The following is a 19,604-nucleotide window of genomic DNA, read 5'->3' on the forward strand; positions in this document are numbered from 1 at the left end:
AGATGAATTCAGCTCACGGCTCAGGCATGCAGGAAGGGTACATTTACTGCTTTCCTTTTAGATTGGGAAACTGAGCACTGTTTATAATTTCCTGTAGGTTTTTTTTCCCCAGTGCAATCACTTTTGAGTTCAAATCCAACCAATAGCAGTCTGAGATCTAAATGTTTATGTTTCTGATCCCATTTCTGCATGACAATCTTCACTTTCAAAGTGGTGATCTTAGAAGGTGGAATATTTGGGAGGTGACTGGGTTATGGGGTGCCTCGTGAATGAGGTTGGTGCCCTTATCAAAGAGGCCTGAGGGAAAGCCCTAGGAAAAACCTTCCACGGTGTGAGCACATGGCCAGAAGCTGCCATGTGTGACCAGAAAGTGCACCACCGTCACACACAGAATCTGTTAGTGGACTGAGCTAGGATTTTCCAGCCTCTGAAACTGTGAGGAAGAGATTTCTTTGTTTATGTGCTACCCAGTCTATGGTTATCTTATTATAGCAGTCTGAATGGATGAAGACAGCCACAGAGTTAAACATTTTAGAATGCAGCCTTTCCCAGGTGGAAACAAAAATAAAGAAAATAAAGATCATGTTATTTTTTCTCCACTTCAGACATATCTCTGATGGTGATGTTCCAAACAAATGTGGCTTCACTCAGTAGTCACACTTAAGTTTGCACAAAACATGGAATTTTAAAGGCAAAATGTGCAAGTCAGCTTGCAGTGACTACATACCTTTTGCTCTACTTAATATGTACTTACTCTTCCAATTATGACTCATTCCTAACATGGGACATGGAATACTAAAATCACTGGGTTTTCCTTCCTTTCTCTCCTCCCTTGATTTCTCCCCCTGCCCCTCACTTTTTGTCCATTGTAGGGCTTGAACTCAGGGCCTGGGTGCTGTCCCTGAGCCTCTTTGTGCTCAAGGATAGCGCTCTACCACTTGAGCCACAGCACCATGTCTGGTTTTTGAGTGGTTAATTGGAAATAAGGGGCTCACAGGGACTTTTTTGCCTATGCTGGCTTCAAACCAAGATTTTCAGATCTCAGCCTCCTGAGTATCCAGGATTGCAGGTGTGAGCCACTGGTGCCTGGCATTCCTCCCTCTTTTAAATATCTGTAAGAAAGTGTTCATTCAAGCTCTGTGCTTTGCATCTCCTGGCAGAGTGCCAGGTGCAAGCTGCATCTGCCATGATGCCTTCTTTAATCAAGCTAATGGTGGATGTACACTGACCCATGTTCCTGCCCATCCTGACAGGGCAAAAGAACTTTCCAAGCTGTAAGAAAACATTTTACAGTCCCTCTCTCTCCCTCTCTCCCTCCCTCTCTCTCTCTCTCTCTTCCTTCCTTCCTTCCTTGCTTCCTCCCTCCTTCCTTCCTTCTTCCTTTTTTTGGGCACTGTCCCTAAGCTTCTTTGCTCAAAGCTAATTCTCTACCACTTGAGCCACTTGGTGGCTAATTCTCTACCACTTGGTGGCTAATGGGAGATAAAAGTCTCTCACAGGCTTTCATTCCTAGGTTGTCTCAGAACTACAATCCTTAGATCTTAGCCTCCTGAGTGGTTTAGATTACATGCATGAGATACCAGCAGATGGCCATCCTCATATCCAAACTGGTGAAGTGTAAGGATGTTTTTTCTTTTTTTGTTGGTCTGTGGCTTGGACTCAGGGACTGGGCACTGACCCTGGTCACTGTGGCTCAAATGGTAGAGTGCTAGCCTTGAGCAAAAAGAAGCCTATTCATCAAGGCATCTGGTTGGTTCCTTATCTTAGCTATGGTAAATAATGCTGCAATAAACATAGTTGTGCTGGTAGCTTTAGTATGGCCTTGTTTGTAATAATTTGAGTAAATGCCCAGAAGTGTGGTTCCCTTTTAGACACATCCCCTCCAGCAGCTGTTGTTATTAAATTTCTTGATTATAGCCATTCTGACTGGGGTGAGGTGGAATCTCAATGTTGTTTTCATTTGCATTTCTTTTATGACTAGAGAAGTTGAGCATTTCTTAATGTGTCTATTGCCCATTCTAATTTCTCTTCAGGGAAGTCTCTCTTTAAGTCTTTAGCCTACTTATTCATCAGGCAGTTGTTTCTTTGAGGATTTGTTGTTGGGGGACTTAATTTTTTGAGTTATTTTAGATATGAGTATATTTTAGATATAAGACCCTTGTCTGTTGTATGGCTAGTGAAGATCTTCTTGCAGTCCATGGGCTTTCTATTGATCTTGCTAGCTATGTCCTTCGCCATGCAGAAGCTCTACAGTTTCATGCAATCCCATTTGTCCAATGATAGCACCAAATGGACTTGGAAAAAATTATATTAAGTGAAGTAAGCCAAGCCTAAAGAAACATAGGTCCCATGGTTTCCCTTATCTGCAATAACTAGTATATATCTAGGACAAGCAGAAAAGATCAAAAGCTTTGCGTATATGACCATATAAGGATGGTGCTAAGCGAAATGAACCCCAAGATAGGGACACAAGAGGTTTTGTCTTTCTTGCTGTTGTTTTTACTTATAATGTACTATGTGATTTTTTGTTTCTTTTGTATGTTCTTTCCCGATGGTATAACCCCTGTTTTCACTGTATTTGATTTGGTGCCCTGCATCTTGTATATACATTTTTCTAATTTGGGGAGGGAAAGGGAAGTAACAAAATGCTGAAATAAGGATCCAGGTTGACCCATTGTAACAATGAGATGGACAAGACACTGTTGAAAATGAACTTTACAACGTTGTGGTGGGGGGGGGGAGTGAGGAGTTGGGGAGGTGAGGAGGGAAGAGGTGATAGGGGAAAAGCAAAGGAGGGGGTAACAATGCTCGATAGGAAATGTACTCATTACCTTACTCATGTAACTGTAACCCCTCTGTACAGTATCTTTACAATGAAAAAACATATTTAAAAAGTTTCGTGGAATTTCCTGCCCTAGTTAGCTTTGAATCCTGATCCTCAGATCTTAGCTTCCTGAGTACCTAGGATTATAGGTGTGAGTAACCAGTGCTTGGGTAAGGGTGTCATTTTTATGCACAGGAAGCCTAGCAGTTCCTTGTCTCCTCAATTTATGGTTCAACAGGGATTACCTGGAAGTAAGTTCTGCTCTGACAAAACTAAACTGTGCTGAGAGTGGAAATCATCTCCCAATGCCTTGCTTTCATGTTTGTTTGTTTGTTTCAGTTAGCCAAAGGAAACCCCAGTTCTATATGCCTTGATAAGAGAAGCTGGGTGTTTCTGTGTCTGGCATAGCAGGGCCACACCAATGCTAGGCTTTTGAGAATAATTTCCACTTCTGATAAGAGGTAGTTTTCTACCCCAGCGAGGTCTTCCTGGCATTCTGGAAAGGAGAGCTGAGCTGTTGGCATGCTTTGCTTCTTTCTAATCTCACAGACTGATTTGCTAGTCTTCAAGGAGCCTTGAGGAGCAGAGACCCTAGGACAAAGCTCTAAGGAGGCTGTGGGAGGAGGATTGTCTTCCTCAGGCCGGCTGAGTCTCACCTCATAGAAGCCTCGCACCAGGGCCTCTGCCTGCTGCACCACACCTCTCTCCACACGCCACTTCACCATCCTCTCGATGTACTCCTTCTTGTTCTTCTCTGTAACCTGGGTGTTGGCACCTCCAGACTTCAACTCCCTCTCTGTTACCTTGAGGGGGAAGAGGAAGATCACGATGCCTGTCAATTTCAGCTCGTCTCCCAAGGAGTCCTTGTGATTTTAAAGGGGATGACTACACGAGAATTCCTCTTTATGTAGTTTGACATGGTCACCTGTTGTCTCCTTAGCCCTTTGTCCTTTTCTGAAATTAACTCAGAAAGCTTTGGTTATTTGGTTCTCAAGCACCTCAGAAGAGCTACAGTGTTTGTTCTAGAAGAAGGAAACACATTCCTTTAATTCAAAGGTGTAATGGGGATAGAAGACAAATGAAGAGAGGAAGAGTAAGGGAGAAGGCAAACTTCCTATTCAATGAATGGTCTAGGCAACTAGAAAAATTGAGGGGATAGATAGGGCTTGGAGGGATAAGGGAGAATGATAAAATAGGTGACATTGATCAAGATGCATGGTAATCATAGGCCACTGACCTGTTGGATGGTTACTCTTTTGTGCATCTACTTAAAGACAAGAAAAATAATTTTTTTTTTGTTTTAAAAAGGAAATGTCCCAGATGGTCCCTTACCTGAGCAGAATGTTGCAATGAGTACATGTTACTGTGGGCATACCTACTGAAATAGAAGTATGTACACATAATTTAGACATACCTTCACTCCCTTAGGTGGCCAGTACGAATTATAAAATATTGGTCAGCTGTTCTTAGAAAATTCTTAGACATGGATGCTGAGCCAAAGGCATGTAATTTAAAATGGACAAATATCACCAAGGAGCTAGTCACAGAGCAAACCACTGCCACCTACTGTGTTCCTCTACCCCAGCAACTAAATCAATAAACTCACTGAGTCCTGACAGTATAATAAAGGAACCTGGCAAATCACTGTAGCTTTAATATATTGTTTAAAGTCAAGAATGAATGAGATTGGGTGTTTCCTCCTATTTTTTTTCTGGAGGCTATTTATACAACTTTGCTAATTTTTCACTGGGCTATTGATTCACCATTTCTAATTAACTCATGAGATCTCTTCCAATATTGAAGGGACTAGCCTTTGTCTGTGTTATGTCTTCTGCTGCACTGACTATTATAACATGATAGTCTTGTGTATGAGGCATTTTGCCATGCAGAATTTAAAATACTTTTATTGAACTATGCCAATCTTTTTTGACTTTGAGAGTTTGTGAAATATTTATGGTAGCATTCCTTGTTCCAATATTAAAATTAAATATCTACTTTGTTTTATGTTTTCCCATTTGTTCAGGTTTCTGATTTAGTTGGAATGTACATCATTGTGGCAAGATAGATTAAGGATCTAACTTATCCATTTTAAGATGACTATCCAGGCATCTTAATATAATCTGCAAATAACTGTGTATATTTTACCCATTTACCTTGTCTGGCGGGGATTATATGAAGGATGTAATAAAAGTGCCTATTTCCAGAGGCATAGTATACTTTAACTATTCATTGAGCACATATACATAGGTAGGACAGGTCAATGAGTAACATAATCTTAAACATATTCTTTCTCAGTTATGCATGAGGATACTCTTCAGAGGTGTGCTCCTACAAAAAGAAATACAACTGACTTCTGACTGTTTTTACTATCCATTCGCAGTTCATGACTGAGATGGGTTGCTAGAGTGGGGTCTGGTGATGGGGTGGTAGCGAGGAGGCCACACCCACAGACCCAGCCTGCCCAGGTACTTATAGAATCTTCTGACAAGTCTCATCACAACCTACTACCAATGATCATACATTCTGGGTTTGAGCGTCATGTAAGTGATGTTCTCAGCACCTCGGTTATTAAATCTGCTCAGGCTAGAGATATTTCTGATAAATATGGATCTATTGGAGCAGAAGATTTAATTTCATATAAATAAATGCCAGCAGAAATCAGGGGGATGCTGTATCTTTTGCCAAAGTATTGAGACCTGTGCATTGCGGCGGGAAAGGTATCTGGATGTAATGAAAAGAATTATTTTAATAGATGTGCAAATCTAAGAAACACCTTACACATTATGTTTTGTTAAAATTTTTCTGCTCCATTTCTGTTGTTGATTTTTCAAAAGAGTGTACAAAGTAGGACAACATCATACTAAGAAAAAAAAGAAGGAAGCCGGGCGCCGGTGGCTCACGCCTGTAATCCTAGCTACTCAGGAGGCTGAGATCTGAGGATTGCGGTTCAAAGCCAGCCCGGGCAGGAGAGACCGTGAGACTCCTATCTCCAATAAACCACTAGAAAACCGGAAGTGGCGCTGTAGCTCAAGTGGTAGAGTGCTCGCCTTGAGCTGAAGAGCTGAGGGACAAGCGCCCAGGCCCAGAAGCCCACCAAAAAAAAAAAAAAAGAAGGAAGAGGACATGGGGAAAGTTATTAAAGGAAGTATCTCTGAAAATCATGGTTTGAATGAATGAGATTCCTTGTTCTCTAGTTAAAAAACAAAATCCTCTTAGTATATTATCCAGCAATTCAATTTCTGGAATTATACATTCATGTAATTCAAAAGAACTATTTATCCCCATAATTCAAAAGAATTGAAAGAAGGGACTCAAACAGACAGATCCCAATTCACATTTGCAACAGCATTAATCACAGTAGCCCCAAAGTCTCCATCAACAAATGAACAGATAAGCAAAATCAGCATGTACAGGTAAAATGGAAAAGAATGCTACCATGTGGATAGACCTTGAGAATATTATGTGAAGTGTAATAAAGAGACCAATGGTTTATGATTTCACTTATATTAAATATCTACAGTATTCAAGTTCCTAGAGGTTGACAGGAAGCAGGGAGTAAGAGAAGTGAATGGCTTTTTAATGGATAGAGTTTCAGTGTAGTAAGAGGAAACATTCTAGAGGCAGGATGCCCAGCAATGTGAATACACTTAATAACATTGAAGCAGCCACTTTTATAGTTAACATGTGTTAATGTTCTATGTGTTTTTCACAATAAAGGACATAATCTGTTTGCCAGTCTCACATCACACAAACCTGTCCAAACACCTCTTCGTTAACAGTGAATGTGAGGTCCAGGATGTCTGTGATATTGTTGTCCTTCATCCACTGCAAGCTCTGGTGAAACTCTTCATCCAGATATTCCAGGTCACTCAAATCACAGGGCCTGGGAGAATTCAGGGCAAGGCAGACACAGAGCTGAAAAAATGGCTGCCACACTTCATTCCAAAGTGCAGTGATGCCATTGCTGGCTAAACCTGCAATTTCCATACTTTTAAATTCAAATTCCATACTTTTAAATTCACTGATGAGTCAGTACAGTCAATATATTTGGTTCCTTCAGTAATTTTCCTTTGCAAAGGAACTGTTGACTCATAGCTTTCCATTATAAAACAACTAAGTTATAAACAAGTCAGTTTGACTTTAATAAAATGCTTATTATAATCATCAGTAACATATTTACTTATTATAATTTTATATAAGCAGATTAATATACGCTGTATGGTATTTGCCAGCAGTCTTCTCTTATCCTGATAAGAATCTCCAAATGCTTTGTGTGTGTGTGTGTGTGTGTGTGTGTGTGTGTGTGTGTGTGTGTGTGTGTGTGTGTGTGTGTGTGTGTGTGTGTGTGTGCTGGTCCTGGGGCTTGAACTCACAGCCCGGGTGCTATCCCTGAGCTTTTTTTGCTCAAGGCTGGCATACTACCACTTGAGCCATATTTCTAATGCTCGCTTTTTGGTGGTTAGTTGCTCATGGACTTCCTTACCCTGGCTAGCTTTGAACTGCAATCCTGAGAGCTCAGTTTCTCAAGTAGACAGGACTACGGTGTGAGCTACTGGCACCTGTTCAAATGCCTTTTTATGACACTTAAAGAGACCTGCAATATGTAAGCACTTAGAACAGGAAACTGCCAGAAACCACAAAAGAATGGTTACTGCAAAACAGGGACAAAAGGTGCCAGAAAGGATAGTGGTGGCATACTGCAGGCAGAGCTGGGAAAATCCATGCTTTATGGAGCACTTACAGCCTCAGGAGTGCCTTATAGAAGGGCCTTGTGAAGAAAGCATCCAGAAGGTACTGATGGATCAAAGCCAGGCCAAGGATACGACCACTAAACCGGAACCTGGAACACAGACAAGGCAGAGAAGTTTTGCTGTCAGTGAAAGTGAGTGTGGTCAAATCTTTTAACTTGATGTGTATCTCACTTTTATTTCTGTCATGCTGGAGACCAAACTCAGGGTCTCCTATACTATTAAGCACATGTTCTACCAATGGGCTATTTCCCTTGGTCCAATCTAATGTGTTTCTGTGTAGTCATCATCTTTTAATTTTATTTATTTATTTTTTAATATCTTTAAGTAGTTGTACAAAGGAATTACCATTAAACAATGCAGCTTATGATCAATGTCATCCCTTTTTACATTCTCACTCATCTCTCCCCTGCCTAACCCTTCCCTCAGTCTTCTTCGTTTTATAGGACATACATTGAATTCCTTTTTTGGGGGGGGGGTTCTGGTCGTGGGGCCTGAACTCTGGGCCTGGGCGCTGTCCCTCAGCTCTTCAGCTCAAGGCTAGCGTTCTACCACTTGAGCCACAGTGCCACTTCCGGCTTTTTTTTTTTCTGTTTATGTGGTGCTGAGGAATCGAACCCAGGACCTCATGCATGCAAGGCAAGTGCTCTACCACTAAGCCACCTTCCCAGCCCCACATACATTGAATTCTTGACTGATTCTCCCTTTCTCCTTTCTCCTTGACCCCAGTTACCCCTTTTTGACTTGACACTTCTAAGGCATTACACTATTTCGATTCTCCCTTCAATCTACCATATGTCAGTTAATACATCTGTCATACCACCTAATGTCATCTTAAATGCTTTAATTTACTCATCTTTAATTTACTGATTAATGTTGTGAGGGAGGCACACATCCCTGTCTCCTCCTTGTTCTTTACTATAAACAATGCTTGTGTGCTTGATATGTACTTTACTTCATGAACCAGGCTACAGTCATTTTATTTCCAGACTCTTCTCAGACACGATGATAAGATTTAAGCAGAACAAAGTTCTAGGGAAGGAAGAGGAATGGAGGAATTAGAGATAAACACCAAACCTAAAGGAGACCCAAAGGACACAGAAGGCTTTCTGGAAAGTGATTCCTTCACTATTCAGGCACTCTTTAACACCTGAAAGTCTGTGCTGAGAGGCAGAGGGCTTGAGAATGAGTCCCATGTGCCGTTGGAGCTCACAGACAGGAAGTATTACATGTAATCATCATGTGATGAGAGAGAAGCTGAGCGAGTTTCACACCCAGTGAACAAACTCCTTGTTGGGAAGAGCTGGTTGTATAGCCTTGCCCACCTCCAGATGTCATACTATTCCTGGAGCAATTGGTTGCCTGAAATTTTTCCTGGTGGACCGAAGCTACCTGGAGCCTGATCATGTCATTGCCTTGCTCTTAAGCCAGCTTCCATCTGCTAGGCCTGTCTAACACCCTGTGGCCACCCACCAAATGGATCTTAGCCATTATACCTACCCCAGAAATTGCTGGGTGGGGGGGTCTCTCTGCTCCCTATCTCATTTGATTTTCATCTACTCATGGACTTATTTGCAACTTTTCTCAGTTCTATTTTCATTCATTTCCAAGGAACTCAATTCCACTGCCTTTGAGGAGGCTCTTTTTAGACTCAAAGATTTTCTGCTCTGAGGGCTTTAGGGACACGACTCACATATAGTACAGTGTTTGTATAGCATGGGCCAAGCTGGGTTCCATCTCTAGTCCACTCCCCCAATTGTTTAAAAATTATATGAATGTAAAAGGGGGTTGTTTTTGGTGGGAAAACTAGCCAGAGGGTAATGGAGAGGGTGGATAAGATTGGAGTGCTTTACATATGCACCTATGAAGACAGAATAAAAAACCCATTAACATTATTTTTGGGGGGGGTCCGGTCGTGGGGCCTAAACTCTGGGTCTGGGCGTTGTCCCTCAGCTCTTCAGCTCAAGGCTAGCACTCTACCACTTGAGCCACATCGCCACTTCCAGCTTTTTTCTTTTTGCTTATGTGGTGCTGAGGAATTGAACCCAGGGCCTCGAGCATGCAAGGCAAGCGCTCTACCACTGAGCCACCTTCCCAGCCCTTAACATTATTTTTAAAAGAAAAGAAAAAAACAAAATGAGGAGTGGGTGCTGGTGACTTACATCATTCCTTCCTTTCTGGGGGTCTCAGGAATCTTGTCTGTATTATATGTAATCTCTGGTCCTGGGCCATGGTGCTGCTTCTCCCCATTTCCCACCCCACTACATTTTTTTGTCTGTTGTGAGGCTTGAACTCAGGGCCTGCGCATTGTCCCTGAGCTTTTTCACACAAGGCTAGAGCTCTACTAGTTTGAGCCACACTACCACTTCTGGTTTTCTGGTGGTTAATTGGAGATAAGAGTCTTACAGACGTCCCTACCTAGACTGGCTGCAAACTGTGATCCTCAGATCTTGGCTTCCTGAGTAGCTAGGATTACAGGTGTGAACCACTAGTTCCCTCTTTTCTCTCCCTTTTTATCTGCCATTCCTCTTTTCTTTTTGAGATAGGATCTTGCCCTATAGCCCAGGTTTTCCTTGAATTCATGATGTTCCTTCCTCAGTCTTACAAAGCTGGGATTAGAGGCATACAACACCACAACTGGCTTTTGAGCTGCTACTCTGTATGTGTGTGTATGTGTTTGTGCACACATGCACATACACATACACACACATACACACACACACACACACACACACACACACTTAGCTTGAACTTAGGTATGCCGCCCCTGCACTTAGGATCTTATATTTATGCTGTTTGTTTGCTCATGGCTGGCATTCTACCACTTGATCTGTTTCTTCAGTCTGACATCTTGCTAGTAAATAGAGATGGAGTCTTGCAGACTTTTCTGCCACAGATGGCTTCAAATCATGATCCTCTAGGTCTCTGCATCCAGAGTAGCTAGGATTACAGGAGTGATCCACCAATAACTGGCTTGAGCAGCCATCCTAGAGGCCTTGCTAGAGTATGGCTCCTATTCTCTCAGCCTTTGTGTCTCAGAACTCCTTGGCTAATGCCAGGGTTGCCTCGGATCTTTTTTTCTGGGTGGTCTGTGTTCATCTTAATTTTAACAAATTCCAGACAACGACTCCTCTGTCTTACCTTGTCCTTCTCTATTAGAGGGGTTGATGATGGAGTTGCCTGGGCGCTGAGAATTTATTTATTTTTTGTGCCAGTCCTGGGGCTTAAACTCAGGGCCTGGGCACTGTCCCTGAGCTTTTATGCTCAGAGCTGGTTCTTCATATTCAACTTTTGGTGGTTAATTGGAGATAAGAGTCTCATGGACTTTCTTGTCTTGGTTGGCTTTTTTTTTCTGCCAGTCCTGTGGTTTGAACTCAGGACCTGAACTTCTTTTGCTCAAGGCTAGCACTCTACCACTTGAACCACAGTGCCACTTCTGGTTTTTCTGTTTATGTGGTACTGAGGAGTCAAACCCAGGGCTTCATGCATGCTAGATAAGCACTCTACCACTAACCCACATTCCCAGCCCCCTGAATAGCTTTGAATCATGATCCCCAGATCTCAGCCTCTTGAGTAGCTAGAATTACAGGCATGAATCACCAGCACCTGGAGGTGTATTCAAATTTTTTATAATGAATGTGCATTACTATTGAATGGTTATTTACATCTAATCAAAGAGGGATAAGGAAAACCAGGGATGGTAGCTTCTCAGAATTGAAGTGGGTAGTGTTTCAGTAGGATTTTCATAGCAAATCACTCAGGTTTTTGTTAGGTGAAGAAGTAAATACGGAACAGGAGCCAGAAGTGAAGGAAGAGTGTAACACATGAAGATGGGAGAGAAAATGAATGGAATGCAATGGGTGGGTCCAGAGCCTGAGTAGGAGGGTGTGTCTAGAATTGTGGAGGAACCTCTAGCACATCACGGTTGGGGACACTTGTACTGGGTATGGAAATTGGATGTGACCATCTCAGGATTGCTATTCCAGCAAGGTGTGAAGCTCTCTCCCGAAAGTGGGGGTGGCAGTGGCTGGTAGCGGTTTCCCTACTTGTGAAGTGGAAGAAGTACCAGTAAAAAGGACCTGAGAGATGGCGGGATAATCTGCTGAGGTCAGACAGCAATGTGCATCTCAGGATTATCTTCATCTCTTGTGCTGGAGGTACAGGACAGAGCTCTGGCATTGCACACAGGAGAGCCAGTGCCCATATTGATCCACAATGGAGTCTTTTGTGCATCATCAGGGCTGCAAAGGTGAAGGGGACAGAACTGCACATATGGGGAAGAGTTTGAGAGGCCTCTGGAAGCGTGCAAGGACTGGGGGAGCAGCTGCAGTGGGAGAGGAGGTGAGAATACTGGCTACAGAATGATGGCTGGCAGGATTTGAGAGACTTCCGTTTCTGCTATGGCACAGTTTTGGGTGATAATAAGGTCAGAAGGGGCACTGATGAAGCAGATGGCAAGAAAGAATGTGGACCAAGGCTATAGGGGGGGTGTTAGCCTCTGCCTATTTTCTGTACCTACTGCTATTCAGATAATGTTTTCCAAGGGTTTTTAAAGAATCCTCTCTTCTGGGCACTGCAAAAAAATTGTTTAAATACTGCAGAGGTAAGGCATAACTTAGTCCTGAATTTCATCACTTCTCTGTGTGGATGCCATCTTACAAACTAGCTGAGAGAACTTGAAGTTGCCTTCATCTGCCATGAAAGACTCAGCCAACTGACAGGATATTATCTTCTGATTGCTAATTAGTGACTGAAATTAATTGCCCACCTTGATGTTGCCAATTCTGCCCCTCTCCATTAAAATATCTGCCCTACAGGGTCAGTGAGAGCAGGAAGGCTTTCCTCAACACCATAAGCCAAGCGGACAACTTTTTTTTTTTTCTTTAAGAGAAAGTTCTTCTGAAAGACTTATACATATAGTCTGCAAACAACTTACTATCGATTTGATTCTAAAATTTTAAGTAGAAATTGAGTCACGGCAAACTTGAAAAATTGATTTTTTTTTTAAGATGTGAGACTGGAACTTGAACTTGGTACCTGACATTTTTGCTCATTGGCTAGTGATCTATCAACTAAGACATTGAGACATACCTGCAACCCCAGCAAAAATTCTCTTTTAAAAATTGTGAATAGTACCTCCTCTTTCTTTTGCCAGTCCTGAGGTTTGAACTCAGGGCCTGAACTTATTTTACTCAAGGCTAGCACTCTACCACTTGAGCCATAGTACCACTTCTGGCTTTTTCTGTTTATGTGGTACTGAGGAATTGAACCCAGGGCTTCATGCATGCTAAGCAAGCACTCTACCACTAAGCCACATTGGGCATGGGGGCACCTATCTGTCACCCTGCATTCAGCAGTGGGAGGATTCTGAATTTGAAGCCAGGATGGGTTATGTTGTGAGACTCTATCTCAAAACCTAACAAAGGTACTGTCCTACGTGCTGGGATAATTAGAGAAAACAGACAAGGCCCCCAAGTTCCCATGGAACATATAATCTAATAATGTGACATGTCAGGAAAATATTAGAATTATTTAAATAAGCAGGAATTATATTCTGTAATTCTCACATGACTGGCATAATAATAAGGGTTCTGACAACATCTAGTTCCCATACTATCAAAACTCTATGTACTGATATAATCAGGACCAAAGATGGATTGAAGCTATTTAAGTAATTGGTTCTAGCAGGAAATACACATACATAAGTGAAACAAAGCAATGAAAGGAAATATTGAACGATTATGAGCTATGCAGCTCTATTGTTTTGAAAATTGATCTACTGATTGGAGTTTCCTTTAGATAACAGAATTAACTCATACGCGTTGAGATAAGAATATAAAGAAATTGTCTCTAGGGCTGGAGATGTGGCTCAAGCAGTCAAGAGCTTGCCTAACAAATATGAAGCACTGAGTTTGAAAAAAATGGTCAGATGACAGTCCTGCTACTCCAGAGGACTGTGGTTCAAAAAGGCCGGAGAAAAAAGTGAGACTCTATCTAAAAAATAACTAGAACAAAAAGGGCTGATGGTAGGGCTCAAAAGTTTTAAGCTGGTGTGGGTGGCTCACACCTGTAATCCTATTTACTCAAGAAGTTGAGATCTGAGGATCATGCTTCAAAGCCAATTGAGCAGGAAAGTCTGTGAGACTCTGATTTCCAATTAACTACCAGAAAACCAGAAATGGTACTGTAATGCCAAGTAGTAAAGTGTTAGCTTTGAGAAGAGTTTAGGGACAAAGCCAAGGCCTGAGTTCAAGCCCCATGACTGACAAAAAAAAATAGAGTTCTTTCCTAGGAAGACTGAAGCCTTGTGTTCCAATCTGAGAGAGCAGGCAGGTAGGAAGAAATCTGATCATGTGGAAAGCCAATCTTGGAGTCTGTATTTGCTATTCACTATATGAAAGTGGGAAGTTCTTCTCTATCTTGTCCCTAACGAGCCTAAGACATATGTCTGACTTGTTCTCAGCATAGATAGAGTCTGTCACCTAGATTATATCACATATCTAGAGCATTCCTATTTATTTTTTGAATGATTTTCCTGATATTATTCCACTAGTTTATATGTCTCCACTAGTGTCTCCTTTTCCACATGTCCTGAGGTTATTTGGATACTTTGCCTCTGTTCTCAGCTTTATTAGGATTAAATGTCTGTTCTGGGTTCTCCTCTATCAATACCAAATTCAATTCACTCTTTTTTTAAGCTCAGCCAATTATTTTCAAAACTGAGGCTCAACAGAAGTTAAACCTTTGTGTTTTCACCTCATTCACATTTTTTTTTGGTATATGCCTATATCAAGATTTGAACTCAGGGTCTCATATTCTCACTCAGCTTTCTTTGTTCATGCTTGGTGGTCTACCATCGAGCCATGCCTCTAGTCTTGTGTTTTGCTACTTATTTTGGAGATTGAGTCTCAAAGATTTTTCGGCCTCAGCTGGCCTAGAGCCTTGATCCTCTACATCTCAGTCTCCTCTAAGTAACTGGATTGCAGGTATGAACCACCAGTGTCTGGCTTTCACACTTTACTTTTGAAACTTCTCTCAATAGACTAAAAAGTTTCTTGAAGGAAAGATTTTTGACTCTGTTAGTCTGATTTGACATTTCAGCAATCAAAATGGAAAGTACATTATCATGACTTAACAGTATTTGGAATTCTGTCAAGACGAAGGATTTCATAGCCACCCTACTGACCATATATTCTCAGATCTGATGTTGTTTGTGTAGAACTTTCATTTCCTTTGTCCTCAAAGAAAAACTTTTAAGATTGGCAGCATTAACATCAATAATGTGACACTAAAAAAAAAAAAACAAAAAAACAAAGCCCAAACAAGAAAGTTTGGGTTTACTAATCAAATCACAATTTGAATGCCTAGTTTTTATGTTAGGATACTGACATAAGAAAATGAAAATAGCTCAAGTTAATTATTGTGAATTCTTTTGAAGCCTTTCTTCAGTTTAAAACCTAACAGCTTGAAGACTTTGCAATGGCTTCTCCCATTCTTGTGCAAGGCACAAACTCTTTCCATTCTCCAGCAATGATTGCACACACACATTTCCATATAATTTCTTTTCAAATACAACAAGCATACAGGAGAGCTAAAGAGAAAGCTGTCACCCAGGATGACCACCTTGTCCACATTAAAAACTTGAAAAAAATAAAAGTCTTTCCAATCTGAAGTCTTCATGGGCATGCTCCAACCTTTTCTCATCTACAAATAAGGGATAATAATTCTAATATTTGCTTACCTGCCTCACAGGGGAATTAAAAAGAAAAGTATTTAATGTTAATAGGTGCTTTGAAGATTAAAAGCTCTTGATAATTGCTAAGTTCTAGTACATTTAAAAAATAATCTCAAAGATATTCGCTCCTTATCCTTAAAACGTTGATTAATTAAAAATAATTATCCTTCCTCAGCATCATTATTTAAGTATGGAAAACCTTCAGGATACTCCCACATGGTTTGTTTCTATGCTTTACCCAATGTTATTGCTTTCATTTTTGGAATTTTGTGTTTTCTTTTCTTTTCTTTTCTTTTTTTTTTTTGTCGGTAGTGGGGTTTGAAGTCTGCGCCTGAGTGCTGTCCCTCAGCTATTCAGTTCAAGATAAGCTCTCTACCACTTGAGCCACAGCACTACTTCCCTTTCATTTCTTTCTTTAATTTTTTGTGCTTGTCCTGGGATTTGAACTCAGGCCTAGGTGCTATCCTTGAACAGAAAAAAAAAAACTCTCAAGAATATGGCTCTACCACTTGAGCCACAGCTCTATTTCTAGATTTTTTGTTATTAATTGCAGAGAAAAATCTCAACAGACTTTCCTGCCCAGGCTAGCTTGGAACCATGATCCTCACATCTCAGCTTCCTAAGTGGCTAGGATTACAGATGTGAGCCACCAGCACTGGCAAACTTTGTGTGTTTAAAACTTTCATGTATTCGAAAAAATCTAATAAAAATAAAACCCAAACCAACCATGTTGTTTCTACCTCAGATTGATTTCAACTATAGGCAAGAAAACTGTACAAACAGCTAGCTTTTCCTCCTCTTATTTGGTAGGCTCTTAACAATGTCAGTATCTGAATCAATATTTCTCAAATGTGGTGGTCTCTCCTTGGCACTGAAGTCCCTGGTTGCTTGTTAAGATACAGGTTTTTGGAGAACAGATCATTTGTGGTCGGTATGACAATCTGCATTTGAAATACCTTCAGCATGAATCCCTCATCCTGTTTTCAGAATGGAAGAAACAGCTTGACAGTGAGAAGTGATATTCTTGCTCTTGACAACACTTACCCAATTTTCTGTATGGCTACAGGAAGAAAGAATAAAGTAGCTGGGCACCAGTGGCTCACACCTGTAATCCTAGCTACTCAGGAGGCTGAGATCTGAGGATCACAGTTCAAAGCCAGCCTGGGCAGGAAAGTCCATGAAACTCTTACCTACAATAAACCACCAGAAAACTGGAAGTGGCACTTTAGCTCAAGTGGTAGGTAGAGTGCTAGCCTTGAGCTGAAGAGCTGAGGGACAGCGTTCAGGCCCAGAGTTCAAGCCCTATGACCACCCACCCTTCCCCCCCCCCAACAAAAAAAGAATGAAGTACAGAAACTTCATTGAAGAAGCCTCTACGAAGTCTCCTTTCAACCCTCCTATCTGATCTTTCTATCTCAGCAAGTATAGAGGAGTCTTCTTTTTGTCTTCTTGTGTTACCAGCTTCTTTCCCTGCTCTGGTTCTTTGCCTTCCTGCACCTCTTTCATCAATAAATAAGTGTAACGTTTCTGTGCAAGTCATTCCAGCATGCTGAATTCTCTGAGAAGTGTGGCTTTGGTCTGCTAAGCTTTGCCCTAAGTACTGGAGAAGTCCAGGGAACATGGAGAACTGTAGCACTGGCTACAGGAAGCTAAAACACAATTGGAAGGCCTGGACAAATGAAACTGCAGGCCAAATTTGCAGCTCAGTCTGGTAAGTTTAGACCTTTGACCTGAGCCAACTGCAATTCACTGTTTTCTTTTAATTCATCATTTGTGAAAACCCCCTTGCCTTCTCTAAATTATGTCCAGATTGAAACAATACCTAATCTCCATCTTATAAAACAGCTTAACTCTTATTAGTAGTTATCACAGTTCCTGACAAGCAAATGACATAACCATAGCCTTGTACCAAGTTTTCAAGGCTGCTTGAATCCATGCAACCCTAATCCATCTCCAATAAATACAATTTGATTTGTTATCAAGTATGTTGATTTTATTCTATCTATAGTCTTTGTCATGGAAAGTAAATAATTAAGGCAAGTGGGAGAGTCTTTCTTGGATGGTCCAGAAAGGATTAAGGCTGAGTGTGGGGGATAGTGCCTGTATGGGAGGCGGAAAATGGAAAGATCATGGTTCAAGAATAGCCTGGGCAAAAACAAAACAAAACAAACAAAAAAGCTCAGAAGACCTCATCCCAATGAGTAAAAGTTGGGCGTGGTAGTGTGTGCTTGTTATTCTTGCTACATGGGAAGCATAAATAAGAGGGTCACAGACCAGGCCAGACAAGGCAAAAGATAAGACCCGATTGAAAAATATCTAAAACAAAAATACCTAGCTCAAGTGGTAGAATGGATGCCTAGTGAGTCCAAGGCCCTGTGTTCATATCCTAGTAAAGTAAAGCAAAACTGGAAGGAATCAGAAGACAAATACCTGATCAATTATTCAGTTGCTCAATAACATGTATCAAATAACCAGAGTTGTCTAAGACATGACTTGCTTTGTCTATTCCTGCTGCTATTATATCAGGAACTGGGTAATTCACAAATAATAGAATTTCGCTTGTGAATCAGGGAAGGAAAAGGAGTCCAATATCAAGTCAGCAGCAGATTCTGCGTCTGGTAAGGCCTTGCTCCCTGCTTCCAAGTTGGCACCTTCTTGCTGTAACTGCACATGGCAGAAGGGAAGAGCAGGAGGAGCCAGGCACTCTTTTCAGCCCCAGAGAAAAGGGCACCAAACCTATTTATGAGGGTGGAATGCTAATGATGCAGCCATTTCCCCAAAGTGGCCACTTCTCAATACTACTGTGTTGGCAGTTAGGTTCTAACTTATGAATTTTAAGGGCATACATTCATTCAAGCTATAGCAATTACTGACAGTAAGTACATCTTGAAAGGATACACACACATACACATATTTATACACACATACACATATTTAAGCTACAGGTCCAGAGAAATAATCTTTGTCCTGCAAAATATTCTTAGTGCTACATTTTCTCCATCTCACCCTGGCCATGTTTCCATATGAGTGCATGAAAACAGTAGCTCTCAACAGTGACATGGTCCCTGAGGAGATATTGGCAATGTCTGGAAACATTTCTGGTGGGGATCCTACTATGCCTTATTGACTGAAGTCAGGGATGTTCCTATATATCTTACAACACACAGGATAGTTCCTAAAATATACTGTTTCACAGCTCTCATTGTCAATACAGCTAAAGTTGAGAAAGCTTTGGTTTGCAGAAAGCAATCTAGCTTTCTCTAACACTTTTAGATATCCCTAAAAAATATACAAATACACCCAGGGAAGAATGGTAGCACCTGTCATTTTTTAAATGCTTACTAAGAGCCATATTCTTTTCCAGCCACTAGGCAGAATAGGTGTGGTCATGGTATGAATTGTGTCCTCCTCCTGATTCCCCTCCAGTGCCTGAGAATGTAATTAGGTTTGTGAGGTCATATATGGGTAGGTGTTAATCCAGTATGGCTAGTGTCCTCATGAGAAGAGAAAATGAGGACACACATGTGAAGCCACATGTCAGCTATAAGACTAGGAGAGAGGTTTCACAAGATGTTAGCCTTGAGAACATCTTGATCTCTTAACTTTCAGGTTTTAAAATTTAAAAATATGAATAAATATAGAGATAGATAGGTCTTTCTGTGTGTGTCTCTCTGTCTTTGTCTCTGTCTCTCTGTCTCTCTCCCTCTCCCTCTATCTATTATGCTGTTTAAAGTCTCTAGCCTATGCTACTTCATTATGGCAATGCTGGAAAACAAGATAAACAAACTTTGCTGCTATATAGAAAAATCATAGACTAGACAATTACAAACAATAGGAATTTATCACAGTTCTAGAAGCTGAAAAGTCAAAGATCAAGGTGCCAGCAGGTTTCACATCTAGTGAAGACTTCCTACATTACATTCTTCCCCCCCTACCTCTTCTCCCCCATTCTGAGGCTTGAACTCTGGGCCTAGGCACTGTGTTTAAGCTGGTGCTTTACTTTTTTTGGTTGGTTGTGGGGCTTGAACTCTGGGCTTGGGCGCTGTCCCTGCGTTTTCAGCTCAAGGAGAGTACTCTACCGCTTGAGCCAAAACACCACTTCTAGTTTTCTGGTAGTTTATTGGAGATAGGAGTCTCATGGATTTTCTTGCTCCAGCTGGCTTTGAACTATGATCCTCAGATCTCAGCCTCCTGAGTAACTAGGGTTGCAGGTGTGAGCCACCGGCGCCGGCTAGTAAACAGACTCTTTAAACCCTTCTGTTACAAATCTCATCCCATCCAGGAGAGCTCTGCCTTA

At 41.3% G+C, this 19,604-nt stretch overlaps 1 protein-coding gene across 7 annotated transcripts in view; it reads right to left on the reverse strand.

Annotated features, from left to right (window-relative positions):
* Hecw1 (HECT, C2 and WW domain containing E3 ubiquitin protein ligase 1) overlaps positions 1-19,604 on the reverse strand; it is a 306,170-nt gene that overhangs the window by 7,891 nt on the left and 278,675 nt on the right. For all 7 annotated transcript variants that reach the window (XM_069998137.1, XM_069998173.1, XM_069998127.1 and 4 more), the window contains 3 exons: positions 7,566-7,664; positions 6,578-6,707; positions 3,481-3,627 (listed from right to left, as the gene is read on the reverse strand). In XM_069998137.1, the coding sequence (XP_069854238.1) occupies positions 3,481-3,627; positions 6,578-6,707; positions 7,566-7,664 (376 nt within the window). The remainder of the gene's footprint in view (positions 1-3,480; positions 3,628-6,577; positions 6,708-7,565; positions 7,665-19,604) is intronic.

Source organism: Dipodomys merriami, unplaced genomic scaffold, assembly GCF_024711535.1.
Source record: "Dipodomys merriami isolate MVZ:Mamm:240054 unplaced genomic scaffold, mDipMer1.0.p SCAF_104, whole genome shotgun sequence".
Lineage (NCBI taxonomy): Eukaryota > Metazoa > Chordata > Mammalia > Rodentia > Heteromyidae > Dipodomys > Dipodomys merriami.